Source organism: Momordica charantia (genome assembly GCF_013281855.1).
Source record: "Momordica charantia cultivar OHB3-1 chromosome 7 unlocalized genomic scaffold, Mcharantia_2.0 BLBB01000007.1, whole genome shotgun sequence".
Taxonomy (NCBI): Eukaryota; Viridiplantae; Streptophyta; class Magnoliopsida; order Cucurbitales; family Cucurbitaceae; genus Momordica; species Momordica charantia.
Window position 1 is genome coordinate 18,692,725 of NW_028275165.1, and position 17,358 is coordinate 18,710,082.

Here is a 17,358-nt window from a genome sequence, read left to right on the forward strand (position 1 = left end):
TGTATGGATTTATCCTTTGAAGTTAAAGAGTGACACACTTTCAGCATTTAATCATTTTACTACTATGATCAAGACTCAATTTGGCAGCCATATTAAAATGTTACAGTCTGACAATGGAGGAGAATATAAACGAGTCCATCAGTTATGCCATCAGTTGGGGATACAATCCAGATTTTCGTGCCCGTACACTTCTGCGCAAAATGGTCGAGCTGAGCGTAAACATCGCCATATTGTTGAGACCGGTCTCACTTTGCTCGCTCAAGCTTCCATGCCTCTAAGTTTTTGGTGGGAGGCCTTCCTGACATCAACCTTATTAATCAATGGTCTTCCTTCCCCTCTGCTTAATGGTAAGTCTCCAATGGAGTTATTGATACAACGAAGTCTTAACGTCTCCGAGTTGAGAATATTTGGGTGTGCATGCTATCCCTTTTTACGCCCTTACCATACTCATAAGTTTCAATTTCGAACTAACAGGTGTGTTTATCTTGGTCCAAGTCCAGCTCGTAAGGGTCATAAATGTCTCAGCTCATCAGGAAGAGTCTTCATCTCACGACATGTTCAATTCAATGAAGGTGATTATCCATTTGCTTCTGGATTTGGCCTTCAACAATCCACTGTGTCTGACAATTCTTTATCTCATTCCACCGCTGCTCCAAACCTACACACGTGGTTCAGTAGCCTGCCTACTCTTGAACCTGCTACTCACCCACCATCCAACACCCCTCACCCATGCCCACCAAATTTGCCTATCACCCATAACTCTCAGCCTCCTAGATCCCAGGCCCCAACAACCTCTCCAACCTCACCTCCCCAATCACGACCTAATAATCTAGAATTCCCCATAAACAGTCCCCTAAGCCATGAACCTTTACCAATTGACACATCTCCTATTTCTAGCTCATCCCACCAGCTCCCTAGTACGATTTCAGCGGACCAACATGCGTTCTGCACCCCCTCCAATCCACCATCTTTCCCTCTATCTCCACTACCCACACCTGAAGCATCTGACCTAAATATACCAACCTCGTCCCCTTTACCTTCTCTCTCTATTCCTGCACCGGAAACTACCTCAGTGGTTGAAAGCTTTATCGCACCTCAGCCTCCCCCACCATTTCAGTCTATCCACCCTATGATTACAAGAGGGAAAGTTGGAATATTCAAGCCCAAGGTGCTCCTATCCTACACTCCCACTGATTGGTCGGTAACAGAACCCACAACTGTTAAGGTTGCTCTTGCTACTCCCATCTGGAAATCAGCGATGGATTTGGAGTATAATGCTCTTATGCAAAATCAGACTTGGACCCTCGTCCCTCCTACTGGTTCAGTCGATGTAGTTGGGTGTAAATGGGTTTTCCGCATCAAACGCAATTTTGATGGCTCGATTCAACGCAACAAGGCACGGTTGGTGGCCAAAGGCTTTCATCAAAGTCCCGGTATTGACTTTTTTGAAACCTTCAGTCCTGTGGTCAAAGCCTCCACTATCCGAGTTGTTCTGTCATTAGCTGTATCTCGAGGCTGGAAACTACGACAACTTGACTTCAACAATGCCTTTCTCAACGACAAGTTAGATGAAGATGTCTATATGTCTCAACCTCCAGGATATGCCGATCCCAGATATCCGAATTATATCTGCAAACTACATAAAGCACTTTATGGCCTCAAACAAGCTCCTCGAGCTTGGAATGTCACTCTCAAATCTGCCTTGCTCTCTTGGGGCTTCACCAACAGTAGATCAGACACATCCTTGTTCATATATCACTGCGGTCCATCCATCATCCTCCTTCTGGTCTATGTCGATGATGTCATTGTCACTGGAAATAATGTTGCTCTCATAGACAGTCTTGTTGCCACACTAGATAAAACGTTTGCGTTAAAAGATCTTGGCTTGCTCAGTTATTTTCTTGGCCTTCAGGTCACTCATCTCCCTTCCAGAGTTCTTTAAACTCAGGCAAAATACATAGATGACGTGTTGCGTCGCCTGGATATGGAGGGCTTAAAGCCAGCCCCCTCCCCCACTGTATTGGGCAAACACTTGTCAATTTCTGATGGAGAGCCCATGAGTGATCCCTTTCTATACAGAAGCACTCTTGGTGCCCTTCAATATCTTACCAACACTCGGCCAGACATCGCGTATATTGTTAATCACCTGAGTCAATTTCTCAAACAGCCCACCGACATACATTGGCAAGCTGTGAAGCGGGTGTTACGCTACTTAAGTGGTACAAAACACATGGGCCTCCACATCCAACCAAGTGACACGGTCTCTCTCACAGCTTATTCTGATGCAGACTGAGCATCAAACATTGATGATCGCAAATCAATTGCTGCTTATTGTGTTTTCTTTAGAAACACTCTTGTCTAACAAACGGCTGTTGCTCGCTCCAGTACTGAGTCCGAATATCGTGCTCTTGCTCATGCTTCCGCTGAAATTATTTGGCTGCGACAACTCCTTGGTGAACTTGGTGTCAACGTTAGTTCTCCGCCCATTATTTGGTGTGACAATATCAGTGCTGGTGCTCTAGCAACTAATCCAGTCTTCCACGCTCGGACCAAGCACATTGAAATATATGTCCACTTTGTTCGGGATCACGTGTTACGCGGTGCTCTTGAAGTTCGTTATGTACCATCTGCTGATCAACTAGCCGATTGCCTGACTAAACCACTCACTCACTCTCAGTTCCACCTACTACGATCCAAACTCGGAGTGCTTGACCTACCCGCTCGTTTGCGGGGGGATGTTAACGTAACTTCAGCAAGGAAGTTGAAGCCACACACCACGTCATAGTCAAAACAAGAATATCTATTATTGTGCATTTTTGTTACAATATTTTTGTTAAAGTTTAGATTCTTTTTCTTCTAAACTTAGGATATACTTTTGTATAAATAGAGCCTTTCAGTGCCATCATAATACAGTGAAATATAAACATCATACCTTCTATGTGAAACTTCCTCTTGTGAAATTCTAACTGGCCCGACCTGAAAAATATAGCCACAAAAACAATAAGTTATTTTAACACTTTGAAAATCCTATTATACTACTCTACGCCAAATAAAGAAAATTAGCATTGAAATTCTTTGTACTAAAAATATCTCAAATTTTATAAATAATGTTGTTCAAAAAGTTATTAACAAATGAGAGATTCAACGTAGAGAAAAAAAGTGTGGTTTAAGAGAAACTTTAGCTGTTAGAGTAGCTGTTAGAGTAGGGTGTGAGGGTACGTATTAATCAAAATTTTAGTCATTTTATTAATTAACATAAAACAGTATTTTTTAAGGATGACTAATGAACTAAAAAAGGGGTTAGGAAAAGGTGACTATCAAATCATATTTTTTTTAAAGGCTAAATTTTAAAAAATATCTCTGAATTTTGATATTTATTTAAAAAATATCTCAATTATTTCAAAAGTTTCAATACTACTTTTGAAATTTCATAAACATTTTAAAAATACCCCCGAACAAAATTTGTTAATAATTTTTAACGGAACGTGGCAAAATATATAACAATGTGGTAATTAACTTAATTAGAAACTTACTTGTATTAAGTCTAAAAAGAGAGAGGAAACATGAAATAAGCTATCAGTTTTACCAAGAGAAATTAGAGCAAATCTTGGTAGATAATAGAGAAGCAAATTAAACTCGATTGACAAGAGTGGAATAAGACTTTGAGGACAAATTGGAGACCTCTATGCCACGTAGTTCTAGATTCCTTCCAAATAAACTTTTCGTTCAAAATATTAATAGATGTTGCTCAAATCTGTTACTTTTGAAACGTTTAAAAAATATAAGGGTAGTATTGAAATTTTTGAAAGAATAAACATATTATATTATTATTATTATTATTATTTCTTTTGTAATTTAGCATTTCTTAAAACTACATGTGCTAATCAAATTTTGGAAAAGAAGTCAAAATTTGATTAGTTACAACCATCAATTATCATATCAACAAAAAAAACCATAAAAATTCAAACAAATTTGACAATTTTAATTTCAAAACAAAACCACCACATGTGTAAAAAATATATGATTAATTAGAGATTACTTACTCATTGCCATTCAAATAACTTGAAATCTCAATTCCAGCAGCAACAATAATGTGTATTACCCAATAGGAAAGCAATGGAATTTGGCCAAAGACCGAAGAAGAGAACTCTTTGGAGAGTTTCTTGAATTGATTCATATATTTGAGGGCTCTCAAGCAACTGTAGATTAGACTGTTGGGGCTAAGAAGCACCTGCCGATATTTGATGGAGCCAAATTGCTTGTTCAAGAACTGGACTCGTTTGATCATGGCCAATGATTTTGCAAGCGGGTCCAACAATGAGTAATGGTTCAGATGCCAAATGTCTCCATATTCAGTAGCAAAAGCAGTCAAAGTTAGCACTGCCTTGGCCTCCCATGGATAGCTCACCAATACATCAAGAATGTCTAGTGTCGTTTGATGTGCTTTTTCTATGCCTGGAGCTTTACATGACAACTGAGACAGACCAACTTCATAAGACATTGAAATGTGTATATGAAAAAGAAAGGCTAAATTACATAAGAAGTAGACCTTTGAACTTTGCCCTTTGTTTTAAGAAATACCCCGTCTTTCCAAAAGCTTCAATGGTGTCTTTGACCTTTAAAGTACCATTTGAGCAAATATTTGCTAATGTTTCGAACGTAAAGTTGACATGATAGATGATATGTCTGAATTGTTTAATTAGTTGTCATTATGTCAAATTTGCAATGACGGACACAATTTTTTACCATGTTAAAATTCAAATTTGTTAGAGGTAAGTTTTCATTAATTTCTATATCGTTATAGATTCTGTCACGTCAACCATTTGTTCAAAATATTATTAATCAATGTTTGTTCAAAATGGTGTTTCTTTAAATGTTTATGAAAGGTTAAGGATAGTATTATAATTTTTGAAAGGATAGAGATTTTTGAAGCAAAGGGCAAAGTTCAAGGGTATTTTTGTAATTCAACCAACATAAAGGGTTAATGTTTTGTTTAAGATTAGTTTTTCTAAATAATGACCTCGCTTGATATGCGGTGGAGAGTACAAAGTGGTGGATCAACTATATTAACGTTCACGAAATCATTTGAAAATATCGAATATCGTCTTTCGGTGCCCTGAAATTTTATTATGGATATCACACATATATTAAGAAAAAAGAAACATTACGATATATAAAAAAGTGGATACTAAATATAAATACTTACTTGAGTAATTGAGGTGATTCGATCAGCGGTTGTGATGATACTATCCACAAGTGCAATATAATTGTCGATATCAATATTAATTTTTTCATTGTCACGATGTTTAGTGTATATATGTATCTGGTGACGACCTCATCGGAGAAGTGTTTTAGGCTTCGATCTTCCTTGGTGGCAGTTGAAAGTTTAGAATGTGCCATAATTTCAGAGAAAAGGAATGGGAGAGCAAATTAGAGCAAATTATATGCAAGTAGAGGGAAAAAGGAAGAGATTGTTGTGCCATTTGATATGGTTTCCACTGGCTGTTTTATAGTTCTTCTGAGGAGACAAAAAGAAAAAGAAAGAAAGTGAAATATGTGAAGGAAAATTCTTTTGTCACAATTACAACACATATAAAAGAATATTGTTGTGTACTATGGCTGAGTTAGCTTTTATCAAAGAAATAGTAAAAGTGGGTCTATTCCAAATTTGTTATTATTCATCTTCACACATGCACATATTTTTAAGACTTAAAATTGTCAATGTTGGGGAGGCAAACTCCGGGAGGCCGACTTGTTCGAGCAAGACCAGTAAGCCCGACCTAACAGGTTGGGATCAAAGACTTTGGTAAGAATGAATACGTACGCTCGAGATTTCCGCCCTAGCGCAGGGAAGGGTCTAGTGACGCACATGGACCGATGGTCCTTGCGAGGAACCTAGCAAGACCTAGGGAAATACCCTGATGGGACAAATAGCTACCCCATTGACCACTATAAATACACCATCCATACATCAATTCAGGTACGAAAATCTGTGCTGATCTGTCTAAGTTTGGATTCCAAACTAACTTGGGGTCTGAGTGTCCAACCTATTCTTGCAGGTACCCAAGGAGGAGCTCGCAAAGCACCGACCTTACAGGTTGCATCCTGAAACTTAGGTAGAATTTTGCATCAACAGTCAATTTCCATATTTAATCTTGATTCATTTTCACGTATGTGCTTAATTTTTTTAGTACAACAACTAAGGCTGAAGGATTTTTTTGAGTACCAATTACCGTTGAACTAAGTTCATATTTGCTAATTTTTTTTTAGCATAATTGATAATGCAGATTAAATATGAATTTCCACCTAAATTCATAAGAAAAACCCCAATTTCTCTTTTTTGTTTTCCCTTTTTTCCTTCATTTTTAACCTAACATAATATTTTAAATTGACATACTCTGTGTTAATTAAATGGTGTCTCTTTTTCAAAATAATAATAATAATCATTTACAATCTACTCCATCAATGTGTAGACTCTATGACTCAATATCATTAAAATAAAGATCTATTAAGAACTTCATATGCTATGTCGTCTAACTTTTGTAGTCATATCATTGTTAGTATTTTCACTACTAACATAAATACTTGAATACCAACATTTTAATAACATAAATGATAACAAATCATAGGAATTAAATATGTAATTGAACCCAATAAAAATTAGTCCTAGGTATATATCCATAAATTCAAGACGAAATTTAAAAATAAGATAAATTAATTTATAATTATTAAGTTACAGTCAAATATTACATTGTACTTAAAGTTTATGTAATTTATATTTTTAAATAAAGTATTTTTTAGTACTATATTTTTTTAAATAAAGTAAATAAAAAGCAAAAGGAACCCACTAGTAATATTCTAATCTTTAGACATAAGATTGTTGCCATCAATTCCCCCCACCCCCTTTTGGTTCTCTCTCTTTTCCCCCACTTCTGATAGTTATATTTAGGCAATGCCACAAGCAATTCTCTTCTTCCTTCTTCCACTCAAAAGATTTTCCAAAATTTTCTCCTCTTGAGTCATATCTTTGGATTTATTGATCTTGGTCGGATCTCATTTTGTTTTTTTTTACTACATGTTGGGGTAGGGGATCGAACTCATAACCTCTTGGTTAGAGATATATACTAATTACTGCTTAGCGATTCTCGCTTTAGCAATGATTTCTTGGATTAATAAAGGTAAATGATTGCATTTTAATTACATCATTCCAAAAATCATAACAAATAAAATAATTTAACAGTATAATTGTTTTTCTTTATGAGATGTTGTTAGGTAGATTTTGAATTTATTAGCAATTAATGAGTATGGAGATTTATGTAATTTGATAAAGTTGTAATTTTAAATAATCTCATTGTTCCTAATAGCATAGCGGTAAAAGTCGTCAAAGACCATCTTTACTTTTTTCCGAGAAATTTATAAGTTTAAATATGATTTCTGAAGTTACCAATACTTTTTCTTTTTTTTTTTTTGTCAAAAGACATAAATACCTTCTTTTTAATGGAAGGTTCAATTCTTCAATCCTACATTCGTTGTGCTGAAAAAAATTGCCACACATTATGTTGTTATATATTCTTAATAATAATAATAATAAATCTCATTTCATTGTTGTTTCAATCAAGTAAGATAAAATCACCCAAAAGTTCAAGCTAACAAGGATTTTATTTTATTTTTCCGTTTTAGAAATTATGATTATTTATGATTATTATAATCATCTTTAGTACCACAAATATGGAGATTGAGGAAGGGGAGGAACAAGGTCTACTGAAATGTGATTTTATTATTACTGTTTTGGCTTTAAGTTTTTAGTTTTTTCTTTCTGGAAGACCCTTAGAAATATTGGTCAACTTTTAAAAATAAAAAATATGGTTGAAAAATATGGTTGAAAATTATTTTTTAGTCAATAAAAATTGCTTAATATTTTAAAATCATTTTGATATTAAAGTAAGGTTATAAACTTGTTAGTCAACGAGAATAATTTAATAAAATAAAAAAATCATAATTATAATATAACAAACCCTAAAATTTTAAATGAAATTTATAAGGTGGTGAAGATAAAATAATATCAATAATGAAGTAAACCTTGGAAATGTACACTGTTTACCGTTAACTCACAACAAGATAACTAACGTAGAGTTTTTCTTTTCTTTTTCTTCCTTTTTCTTCTTTTTTTTCCTTTATTTATTTCTTTCTTTTTTCTTTCTCGAGTAGAACAAGTGGGGTGAGAAAGATATGAACACATGATCTCACAGAGATATAAATCCTAATTGCGGTTGAGTTAATAAGCTCATGTTGAAATAAAGAGATGAGTTACATTATCTCTAATTTGGTATTCATGAATTTCCGTGACGTTGGTGACGTTGATGAATAGTAAAAGAGGCTGAAAACAAAAAAAGAAAGTGTAGAAAGCACGTTTTTTTTTGCGGAGAAAACATAGGTTTTTTTTTAATATTTTTATTTTTAGCTTTTTTGTTATGTTTTTAACATAACAAATGACGAACAATTTGTAAATCTCCATCTTTTCCCACAAAAAACCCATACTCCACCTTTTCGAGATGTTTTTTTTAGTATCACGGAATCACAATTTTTTTCTTTTCATGACGTTTAAAAACTGTCCTAAATAACAAAAATATGTAAATCTCCATATTTTCTGGCTAAAGTCCCGCCTCAATCCTTTCATGGTGGCTTTTAAACATCATGTAATCTTGAGTTTTTTTCTTATGTCGCTCAATTACTACATTCTCTGTAATCTGGTATTTATGAGTTTCCGTGATGTTGATGAAATGTAAAAGAGGCTGAAAAAGGAAAAAAAAAAGTCATAAAACGTAAAAAGCACATTTTTTGGATTTTTGACTTTTCGTGACTTTTTTTATTGGATTTTGGCAAAATATTGGAATAAAAGTTGTTGGCTCTATGTGCTAGAAGTTGTCCACATTGGAAAAATACAAGGATGAGGTGTGTTCCAACTAGGAGCTCATGGGCTTGTATTTTAATCATCTAATTGAAATAAAGTCTGGTATACGAGCTGTAGTTAACTGACTGATTTTGTAATTTTTTTTCTGGTTTGGAGTTTTTCCACGTTAATATTTCCAAATCCTATGCTTTGGACATTACTTTTTTGTTTTATTGAGTTAAGTGGCTTTGATTTTACGATGGTTTACCCAGCTTAAACTACTTTTCAGCTCACTATTTATAGTTCATCAATTTCAACCACTTAAGACTCTTTCAACATTTGTGTTACCATTTTGTACGTTCATTTAGTATTTAGTTTGAGTTGAGAAAGGTTTATCTACACCCTTTTGATTGCATACAATGTTTAGAATGAGTAAGAATAGTTTTTCATGTCTAGCAATGCATATAGTTGCTTGTTAGTCAAAAGTTTAGTTTTTTTGAGAAAGGAGAAATCATTTTGTTGAGAGGGTACCTGAGAAACATAAAAAAGAAGGTGGCTATATAAAAGCGCTCCAATTTAGCGAAATGGTAGATAAATTATAATTACAAAAAGGATGAGGACCAAGTTGATCCAAGACTTTAATATCCTCCCAAAGTTGAGCAGAAGAGCGAGATTTGTCCAAAAAAGATCAATTGTTTCTTTTCAGCCAAACACTTCAAAGAATAGCACCAATACAATTTTTCCAAAGAGTGGATCTACTGCTTTCAGATGAAGGGTAGAGAGTCACGGTTTTCAATACGCTTAGGAAGAGCAGAGGAAAAGAGATTATTTCACAATGTAACCGTGAAAGAACAATGGAGCAGTAAATGATCTAATGTTTCGCCCGATAAATTCCACAAAACGCACCAATTTGGACTGATATTCAGAGATGAAAATCTGATCTGCATCTTATCAAATTTGTTAATACCACGATGGAAGACGCACCATAGAAAAAACTTGAACTTTTTAGGAAGGTATAAACTCCACAGCTTATCAAAGGTAGCCGAGCAAGCCTAGATTTTATGGACTTTACTGAAAAAATACACTCTCTTGAGTGAAGCCAAAAAGGTCTGTCGAGACCATTAGAGTCAGAAGGCGAGTGAAAAGTTGCTGAGATGTTATTCCACAAAATCTGCTCTCTGTCAAAAATAACTCTTCGGGGGTGGAGGTTCCAAGAAGAATGAACCCAAGCATCTCGAACGGACATCAATTTGTTGTTTGTCAGAGCAAAAAAACGAGGTTGGGGTAAGGCAAAAGGGCTGTCTCCTGTCCAATTGTGATACCAGAAAAGGGTGTCCCTCCCATTACCCACCAATCTATTCGTGGAGCTATTGAAAAAATCAATGCACTTAGAGATATGGAGCCAAGGAGATTTGTAACTCCCAAATTTGCAAACAGAGGGAAGAGATCCAGGAGACAATTTGGCTATCATCAACTTGCTCCACAGACAATTTGGTTCCGTCTGAAATCTCAACAGCCAGTTTGAGCTAGTCAAAGGCTTAGTTGATTAGAAGTTTGACTATATATAATCTCTATAGTTAATTGAGATATGTGGTCGACATAACTCCTAACACTAGTAAAATATTTTTGAGACGGATCGTGTCAAATACTCTGAGAATATGATTTTGTAGTAACCTTTCACCAACGCGTAAGATCATCACGTAGCTCAAACAATCTCAAATTCAATCGAGGAAATAGAATAAGAAACAACGAAACATTACACCATTATTTAATAGTATTATATATATATATATATATATATATATATATATATGTAGACGAGACATAGCACATTATAAATCCCTTCTTTGAGTCGAATGATCGATCGAAGATCATCACATGTGAGTGTGTCCATGGCAACACTTGAAGCTAATACCAGTCTCCATGAAACGAGGGCATTCAGGACAGTTGACAACCATTGGAATCCATCCACTGAATCCTGGAAGTGTCACTCTTTCACATTGGTGAGTCTTGAGAGCCAAATCATTGAAGTAATCCGTGAAAGAGTCAGGAAATCCCTTTATGTTCAGATTCGATTTCCATTTGTTAAACTCCTCCATCACTGCCAAAACCAAATTGCCACGACCCACGAGCAGCGGTGCCGAGCCCACGGCTAACACCGCCCAGCCATTTTCATTTTGGTATGATATCAAACGCAAGATATCTTCAGTTGTTTCACTTGCACTCGAGCCTTTTACTTGGCTCTTGACTATGAAGTAGCCCCATTGTGTGAGCCAAAAGCGAGACATGAGTATAGGATCATCTTCTCCTTGGAAGTTCTTTCCAATGCGTACGATTTCAAATGTGATTCCTTTGTCCCTCATTAAGGGGTCACTTTTGATGTCCACTACTTTCTCTTCAAAATTTTGGATCCATTTGGGGTCTTTTCCTCCATAGAATAGAATGCTCCTTTCTTGGTTAATCTAAATTGAAACAACCGTAGATAAGTTATGGTGGGTTTGGTTGGTGATCAGAAAACATAAATCATTCTGAAAATAGAGTTTCAATGAAAAACATAGTTGCATTCTTTATTTTAGTGTTTTCAGATATATGTGTTTGGTATTAGATTTGGAAATTCAATCTCAATCTAAAATGTTGTTCAACATGTTTTAGCAATATATTTTATAAACTAGTTGCAGTTAGCAACTAAATATTTATTTCAATCTAAAATAATATTTTTGAGTAGAAGACAATACACCATTTATTCACACAAGTATGTGAGAAATATTTTACAATGATGTATAATTTATAATATATTATATTTTGCGTGTTTTAATTTTAACAAATTCTTCAACAAAATAATAATAATAGTAACAGAAAATAACAAAAATGAAATGATCGCTTATAAGGTGAAATAATATATTTATCGAAATTTTTAATCGTTCTTAATGTAATTCAACATTTTAAAGTTTCAAATTCAAAATCTGAAAACATCAAGGTTGTTTTCAAAATTTTCACTGTTTGAATAGCAGAATCTGAAAACGGTTTTAAAAAACAAATTTGTCAAACGTTGCGAGAAGCATATTCAATCTGAAAAGAAAAAAACAGAATTTGAATTTAACAATAATGGAAAAGAAAATGGAACGTAACTGTGAACATACCCAGCTTCGCAGCCTTGGGTGGTCTGTAAATTTGATAATAGTGGACTCTGGCCAATTTTTCCTCAATAATATATCAGCCCTATTGCGAGTGAATGGAATTGCATCAGTTCCCCAAACTCGAATCAAATGAATTGCATTTGTGAATTCCACTTTCGATTTTGAATTAAGCACAACGACCAACGGATCTTCTCTGAGTTGCCACTGTTCTTCAAGAAACCTCAAGCCTGCAACTTTTGTAGTATATTGTATTGTGTACCATTTTGTTGTAGACTTAATATAATCATATTTTTTTCGCTCTTCTTCAGTGGCATATTCTGGGATAATTGGAATCCAAACAATCTTGTATTTGTCTTCCTTTTTTACCTCACTATGAACTAAATGAAGAGCTTTAATATCTTCATTTGAGATGTCTAGCCCAGAAATGACCAATATAACATTTTTGTCTGCCAAACTAGATTCAACGCTAACCTGTGCACATTATTCCACACATAAAAGTACCCAATTATGGTAATATAGAGCAATTAAATCGCTAGATTTGTGTAGTTTAGTTGGAATAATATGTGTTTTAGACCACAATTTGTATAGAATTATTACAAACCTCTGTTAGAGTAGAACCATCAAAGAAAGGCTTGGAATGAATTTTGCCTTCGACCAATTTGGACACAACCAATGGAATCTCAGTGGGGAAGTTCTCAATATGATCCACAAGCCACCTATAAAGATCAATCTCCTCTGCATCATATGAAAACCAAAACTTTCTTAGTCAATATGCATGTGGTGATTTATACACAACAATAGCCCATAGCAAAATAGAGCTTACACACAGTCATTTTCTAAAAATTTAGGATATAGACATGGACACGTTTAATAAAATATACCATTCAAAGTCGAGAAGTTTGTGCATTTTTATGCTAAAAATGAATTTGATGTATTCTGCTCTCAAGATCTATTATTTTGTCATGGATTATTATTTATGTCTATTTCTTATGTTTGATCAATGTTCCATATGTGTCTAATATCAATATCCGTGGCGTTCTATCTTAAAACCAATTGGAAATAAGAAGAGTACGTAGCCCACTTATATTATAAACTATGGTTAAGTTTCTATTTTTTTAATGTGGGATCCTTAATATGTCCCTTCAAGATCGTCATTTTTTTTATGGGGTTTCATTTCAAAATCAATTAAAAATGAGAGGAATAATCCACTTATATTATAAACCATTGTTAGATTCCCAATTCTTTTCAACATGGAATTCTTAACCTCTAAAAGTGTCGAATTCATATTCAACTAGTGTGTGGCATGTATTCTATTGGGCTAACAAATATCTAATATGTGTCCAAATAAGTGTTTACAGTATCCAACACGAAGTGTCCGTCCATGCTTAGCTGAAAACTAACCTTGTTGCCCTCGGATAACACTCAATTGGTTCTCAAGTATGTTGATAATAGAATTAATCTTCTCAGCCAATTCAGTCAGATATCTTTGTGGCTGGCCCCTGAAAAACATTGTAATAAAAAAGAGAAAAAAAACCATAGTCAGTTATTTCAAAACTCTCACTAAAATGAACAAAAACTAATGAGAAGTGCACATATATATTAAAGCATATACTTACTCAGTGTCATTCAAATAACTGGAGACCTCCGTCCTAGAAGCAACAATAATATGTATAATCCAATACGTAATCAATGGGATTTGGCGAACGGCAGAAGACAACTCTGTAAGCTCCTTGATGTCGTATTTGGAAAATTCCCTTATCTTATTCATGTGCTTGATAGCTTTCAAGCAGCTGTAGATGAGGCTGGTGGGGCTAAGAAGCACTTGCCGATACTTCAAAGAATCCAAGTGCTTTTTCAAGGAAGCCCCTCGCTTGATAAGTGCAAGTGCTTTTGCAAGAGGGTCATGGTGAGAGTAATGGTTGAGGTGCCAAATGTCTCCATACTCAGTCACAAAAGCAGTCAAAGCCAGAACTGCTTTTGCTTCCCATGGATAGCTTATCAATATATCGAGGATGACAAGTGTAGTTTGGTGGGCCTTCTCTATTCCTGGAGCCTTGCATGACAACTGCTTTTCATGCCAGTAAATTACATCTTAAAATGTGTAGAGTGGAGTTTTTCTCTTTTTTTTTTTGTGAGGATCGAACATGCAACCTCTTGGTTAGATATATATGTCAATTACTGTACTGAGCTATGTTCGCTTTAACTGTAGAGTGGAGAAATTGTTTCATGTGTGTATAGTAATTTTTGTAACGGTTGGATTTATGGGAGAGGAAAGTTTGAGAAATGGGGTTATAACCATGTGTCTAATCGTTGGGTTTTGAGTTGTATTTCGTAAAAAATACAACTTACTTGCGGTCGTTAAGATTTATATAGGACCCGTTTGGGTAATATTCTTATTTATTGTTTTAGTTTTATTGACAAACTTAAGCATGAATTGGTGTATTTCTTGTTTCTTAGAAATGTTTTGAAAATTGTAAAGAAATTTTTGAAAAAAAGAAACAAGAAAAAAAAATAACAAAAAACAACTACCAAATACAATTATGTAATTTTTATTTATTAAAAAAGAGGAAACAAGAAACAAGAAAAGAAAATGTTACCAAACGGGCTCTTAGAGATTTACTACTTCTAATTGAAAACCTTCCAAAGTTGATTTAGGATATGTTGGGGAGTAATTTTGGCATGCCACTTTCTAGTTTGTTAAATTAAAAAATTGATTTTAAGAAATTTTAAAATCATTTGAAATTGATTTCTAAGGTATGACTTGGATGGTATGTCTCATACTTACGCAAAGGGTCATTGTCCTTAAGGGATAGTTTGGATGGCTCACATGGAACATGAGAACAATGTGGATGGTGATTTTGAAAAATCAACTAGAAATTAAACAAATTATATGCACGAATATATAAACAGTAATCGTAATTCATAAATGACCTCGCTAGATATTTTGTGAAGGGTACAGAGTGGTGGATCAACAGAAACGCTAGATTTCAAAGTGTCATCAGAAAATACTGCATGTCCTTCAACGCCCTACAATATCAAAACTTGACGGTAACAGATATGAACTTGCCCAAAAAAAATTTAAAGGAATAGGTTAGGATAAATTTAATCATTTATAAGATATCTAAAAAAAATAAAAGAGAGCGCAGTTCATACTCGAGTAGCACTTTCGCTGATTCGGTCAGCAACCGTAATGATGCTTTCGACAAGTGAGATATAATTGTCAACGTCAATCTTGGTCTTGTCATCGTCACGATGTTTGGTATAGATATGACCGGTAACAACTTCGTCGGAAAAGTTCCTCAAACTCAACTCCTCCTTTGTGGCTGTTGCTGGTTTAGAATGCAACAATTGAGTTGTAGGGTTCTTGGGAGGAACTACAGACATGATTGGAAGAAATTAGAGACGGGAAAATATTGGTATAAGTGAAAGAAGAGAAGGAAGAAGAGATTGTTTTGTGTCATTGCCTTGATATGCATTGGGTATTTATATCTTTTAGAAAAGAAGGAAAAAAAAACAAATAAAACAAAAGGGAAAGGAGAATTTGAAATATACAGTTTTCATTCTTTCTTTTCTTTTCTTTTCTTTTTCTTTCTTGTTTTTTTTGGTCTAAAGCATAGAATATTATTATGTACTGATTTATTATGAGCCTTTAGATTAACTCAACTTCAGTCATTTATAGGCATTTTAAGGTGTGTTTAGAATGCCAAAAAACTTACGAGAAAAAATTAATTGGAGTGCTTTTACATATAGTCTCCCTCATTTTTTTGTAGGTATATTTCTCACATACCTTAATGAAATTGGTCCGGTATCTTTCCAAAAAAAAAAATATACTTTAAAAATTTCTCTAGCTACTTTTAATTAAAAACAATTTTAAAAAGTATTTTAAATTGGTTAATTAAAATATATTCTTAAATTATGAGAAGGAAATAAGACAAGAATCAGAGATTGTGCACAAAGGGGTTGATTTTGCGACAGAATATACAACTCATTAGATTTCTTGGAAAAGATTATTGGTGGGGACAGGACAATCTAAATTAACATTGTTGTTGGCAGGTTACTTTGGAAGAACATCCTGCTCTTTACTCCAGAAGTTACAGCTAAGGAATGAGAATCATTTTTGACAGCAATTAGGCACTACTTTGTACTTCTAATTAAACTGATGAAATAATTTAGGGAAGTTTAATTAAATCACTGATTTAAACTGTGGAATCACTTTCCTAAAAAGCACAAGGAAACATCGACTGTCTTTTTATTAAGGCAAAGAATAGATGCCAAGCAGCTTCAGTCATGGACATTCTCCAGCCAAAAACTTGTAGTGGATCTTTGTCCTAGGGTTTCTATCTCTAACTTAAAACAAAGCCCAATTCAAATTTTGATAGTTTTTTTTTTTGTTTTTAATTTGAGATATTTGCAATGGATAGCTAAAATATTTGTAATATTTGCAAATATAGTTACAATTTTTGGGTTTTGATAATATGGCAAAATATTTGAAATAAGATTTTTTGATTTTTTTTCCAGTAATTTCAATCTTACCCTTCCAAATTTTCAGATATATTAATGAGATATCAAAATCAGGTGTATCAATGAAATATCAAATGAGGTATATATATTAGACATATCATTTATATTACGTGTATATCATTGATGTTTCAGTACTCACATAATCAAGTATGTCAATATTATTGATTCCTTCAATTATATAACAAATCAAGTATATCGACATTCCTATTAGATATAAAAGATAGACATTTAGGTTATAAAAGACAGTCATTTCATCTAAAATTGGTAATAAAACAACACAATTTTTAATAAGAGAAACTGAACATAATGAAGAGAAGTAATATATCTGGTATATCTTTGGCCAACAAAATCTAATCTTTTTTGTAATTATGATTTAGCTACTACGTGTCTTAATTGGAGCGTTTTATATAGACCTCCTCTTTTTGGATATGTTCTTCACATACATCAATGAAGTCTAATTTTCCAAAAAAATTGGTATATCAACTTCATATCAAGTATATCGTTGGAATATCAACATTCATAATTGAGTATATTAATGATATATCAAATTAGGTATATCAATAATGTACCAAATCAAGTATATATATGTATATGTATATATCATTGTTTATCATTATTTGTGCTATGTGTTTATTAAGATATATTGGACTTTTGAATTGGGCCTCCACTATAGTTAATACATATTATATTCCCAATCAAAAGATGGTTCAAATCTCACCACCATATGTGGTTGCAGTAATTTCTCTTTCTAGTTGTTTGTTACTAATTTTAATATGACCATTCTACTTCATCTAATGCAAATTTAGGGTA

At 33.9% G+C, this 17,358-nt stretch overlaps 2 protein-coding genes across 2 annotated transcripts; both read right to left on the reverse strand.

Moving 5' to 3' along the window:
• Positions 1 to 2,840: 2,840 nt before the first annotated feature.
• Positions 2,841 to 5,972, reverse strand: LOC148210498 (protein SIEVE ELEMENT OCCLUSION B-like). The gene is made up of 5 exons (XM_088126330.1): positions 5,870 to 5,972; positions 5,207 to 5,334; positions 5,021 to 5,116; positions 4,044 to 4,474; positions 2,841 to 2,976 (listed from the first exon to the last, which is right to left on the reverse strand). The coding sequence occupies exons 1-5, from the start codon at positions 5,970 to 5,972 to the stop codon at positions 2,841 to 2,843; spliced, it is 894 nt and encodes a 297-aa protein (XP_087982456.1).
• A 4,557-nt stretch (positions 5,973 to 10,529) lies between these two features.
• Positions 10,530 to 15,478, reverse strand: LOC111009553 (protein SIEVE ELEMENT OCCLUSION B). Its single transcript, XM_022282668.2, has 7 exons — positions 15,181 to 15,478; positions 14,959 to 15,054; positions 13,644 to 14,092; positions 13,429 to 13,526; positions 12,629 to 12,762; positions 12,031 to 12,498; positions 10,530 to 11,352 (listed from the first exon to the last, which is right to left on the reverse strand). The coding sequence occupies exons 1-7, from the start codon at positions 15,409 to 15,411 to the stop codon at positions 10,765 to 10,767; spliced, it is 2,064 nt and encodes a 687-aa protein (XP_022138360.1). The 5' UTR covers positions 15,412 to 15,478; the 3' UTR covers positions 10,530 to 10,764.
• Between the last annotated feature and the right edge of the window lie 1,880 nt (positions 15,479 to 17,358).